Source organism: Fulmarus glacialis, unplaced genomic scaffold (genome assembly GCF_000690835.1).
Source record: "Fulmarus glacialis isolate BGI_N327 unplaced genomic scaffold, ASM69083v1 scaffold17963, whole genome shotgun sequence".
Lineage (NCBI taxonomy): Eukaryota > Metazoa > Chordata > Aves > Procellariiformes > Procellariidae > Fulmarus > Fulmarus glacialis.
This window is the reverse complement of record NW_009202498.1, coordinates 5763-8713: the sequence shown is the minus strand read 5'-3', so window position 1 is coordinate 8713 and position 2951 is coordinate 5763. Positions and strand designations below refer to the sequence as shown.

Sequence of the window (2951 nt, the reverse complement as noted above, 5' to 3'; positions counted from 1 at the left end):
TGGAAATAGGCCTCCACCATGCTACTGCCCTACCCTCTCAGCTGCTGGCACTGCTCACGGAGCTGCCCGGCAATCAGGAGAGCTAACCCGATTCAAGGCTGTACCCACACAGTGCCGGTACTATTGCTGGCACCTTCTGCCCCTCTCACCAGAAATTTAACCTTCAAATAGCGTGGTCAAATATCCCACAAGGCTTTAAAAACGAACTACAGGGGAGAGACAGAGAGGGGAAGACGGACAGACAGACTAGCCTTAACATCAGCTGTAGGAGCCATCCCATAACATCAGGTAATGGGGTAAACAGGGAAGCAGAAGGCAATGGCAAATGGAAGCCACACCGGGCAATACACTGAAGGGCAGGTACCGAAGCCACGACACAGTGCTTGCACTTGGCGTTCCCCCTTACAGAGGCAGGTCAGTGCTGTTATGTCGAGTTTTCCGCGAAGTCCCATCATCTCTCGGCAGGGCCCTTTGCAAACTGGACATGGCCGCTGTCTTTTTTAGGTCAATGACCGCGTAGGAGTCCGTCCGGCGGGCTTCGTGGGTGGCAGGAGGTGGGACACAGGGGACCGGTGGGTTCTGATGTCCCTTGCACGGCTCAGCCTCCAGCTCTACCTGGATGTAGTTGAGTTGCCGCGGCTGCTCTGGACAGGGCCGGGGGAAGTCGAAGCTGAAGACGCTGGGCATGCAGCCGCGACGAGGCTTTGGCAGGAAGCTGCTGCGCCGCTGGCCGCTGCCCCCGTGCAGCGCAGTGTTCTCCGAGTTCATGTAGTTCTGCAGGGGATCTTCTTCACCAGCCTCAGAGTAGCCGTTGGGGGAAGGCGTCAGCACATCCCCGGCGCCCGCGTCCTCCTCGCCCTGCCGGAGCGGCTGGCACTCCCACACCGGGGGCAGCGACGGCAAGTTCTCATAGTGCAGCAACGCCGTTCTGCGATGGGAGCAGCCGGGTAAGCCCGCGTCCTCCCGGGTGAGTTTCAAGCGCCCGCCTCGACAGAGAGAGGAGGTGCTGGGGGGCAGCAAGCCGTTGACGTTCTCGTAGACGCAGTGGGGTGAAGGGCACTCCTCCTCGCACTCGTTGTTGTTGTTGGGGGGGCAGAAGTGCGTCCTGCACTCCCGGTGGTGCCGACAGACGCGTCTGCAGTTGGATGTGGGACCTAACACGAACTTAACCTCCCCTGGCTGCAGAAAGACCTGGGGATTGCGGTCTTCGAGGGAGCAGCTGTGGTTCCTATGGGGGAAAGGAGGGTGGACTTCAGGCAAGGAGTGCATACAATGTCGGCCTCTCAGCTCCTGATCACCATTGGCCGTGTTGACGTAGGTGTGGGACTGCAAGGAGAGAAGCAGAGGGACAGTGAAAGGAGAAGAGAAGAGACAAGAGCAAAGCAGCTGCCAGCAGCTGAGAAACCAACAGGAATGGAAAATTCTTCGGTGGCTGATGACGCAGGAGGAAATGAAAGAATTTCAGAATTTGAAAATACTTTGGGAAGCCAAACACAAAAGCCATTTCTGGATTTGTGGGCTGAAGGAGAGACAAAAAGGAAGTCCACATCATGTACTTCACAGTCGATGCATACGGCACAGAACAACAAGCAAAGCCACTTGCAAAATATTTCCTTGGGTGGCTTACACTGGCGATATTGCAGCACTCACACCTACCTAGGCTTCTCTGATAATGGTTGAACAAGCTGGATTTTGTAGGGAAAAACCTTAAACTCTAAAACTGAGAACAAAGAGCTGAACATCAAAAATAAAAATAAAAAGAGTCTGAACTTTATGCATCTGCACATCAGTTTAGGGGTTGCAGTAATAGCTGACAGATAGGGCAGTATGACTTGGACTCTCAAGCTAAGTGCTGCTGTTAAATAATTGCCACGCAAATACTAGCGGATCAAGGAAGCCAACTCAGTCGGCCTTGATAGAGTGCCTGTTCTAGTGAAGTGTCAGAGAGCAGAAATCTCCAAGAACAAAATGAAGCAAAAGAGGGAAAAAAAGGATGACAAGGTATGAAGATCCCCTGAGTTTTGCTGGAGTAAGAGAAACTCAGAATTGCACAAGACTGCTAGCAAAACAAGCTGCCTGTTCATTGCTTGCAAACAGCAGAATTCAGGACATCTAGGTTTACCTGCTCATCAGGCCCAATAAGAGCATGAGTAGAGTCTTCACCCACAGAGGAATGCCTCAGGCTGCTCACGGAGGGGTGGCGGGCTGCCGAGTATGATAGGGTTTCTCCAGGGAAGCTGTGAAATCCATTGGGAAATCCTGGGACAGTGTACCCCAGGCCTGGGAGAGAATCAAGACAGATAAGCATTAGAGCATTGGTTTGGTACAAAATAGAGTTGACTTCATTTTCACAGTGAGCTGGCCTCTTAACGGCACCCTGTAAGTCAGAATCAGCCTGTCTGGGGAAGATCGCTACCATGAAGTACCTAGTATAAATAAAAGGGCTAGGCCCTTTTGTGTAAATTTATTCAAGTCACTCCTAATGGAGACAGTTATTGGGCAAACCCAAATTCTTCCAGATGTGGTTTCCTCTAGGAACCACCTGATCCTTGTAGATGCTACTTAAAAAGGCCACTTGGCAGCAGTCCAGGTGAAAACCAACTGAAGGGTGACAACTCGGTTGACTATTTGAAGGGCTTTTTGTTGCCGTTTCCTTGGAAACAAAATACCACATGGCAGACAAGGCAGGCCTTAAAATAAACATGCTGCATGGGGCACACGTGGACATAAAGATATGGGTCAGCAGCGAGGCAGGGCATGGGAGAGATCCATGGGCTGCAAAGGGCAGTTTCACGCAAGCATAGAATCATAGAATCATAGAATCATTAAGGTTGGAAAAGACCTCTAAGATCATCGAGTCCAACCGTCAACCCAACACCACCATGCCCACTAAACCATGTCCCTAAGCGCCTCATCTACACGTCTTTTACATACCCCCAGGGATGGTGACT

The 2951-nt window shown here is 51.8% G+C and overlaps 1 protein-coding gene across 1 annotated transcript in view; it reads right to left on the bottom strand.

Annotated features, from left to right (window-relative positions):
• Window positions 1-402: 402 nt before the first annotated feature.
• The window catches only part of FRS3 (fibroblast growth factor receptor substrate 3), a 5984-nt gene continuing 3435 nt past the window's right edge, over window positions 403-2951 (bottom strand). The window contains exons 4-5 of the mRNA XM_009574320.1: window positions 2123-2280; window positions 403-1326 (exon numbers count right to left, since the gene is read on the bottom strand). Of these exons, the coding sequence (XP_009572615.1) occupies window positions 403-1326; window positions 2123-2280 (1082 nt within the window). The remainder of the gene's footprint in view (window positions 1327-2122; window positions 2281-2951) is intronic.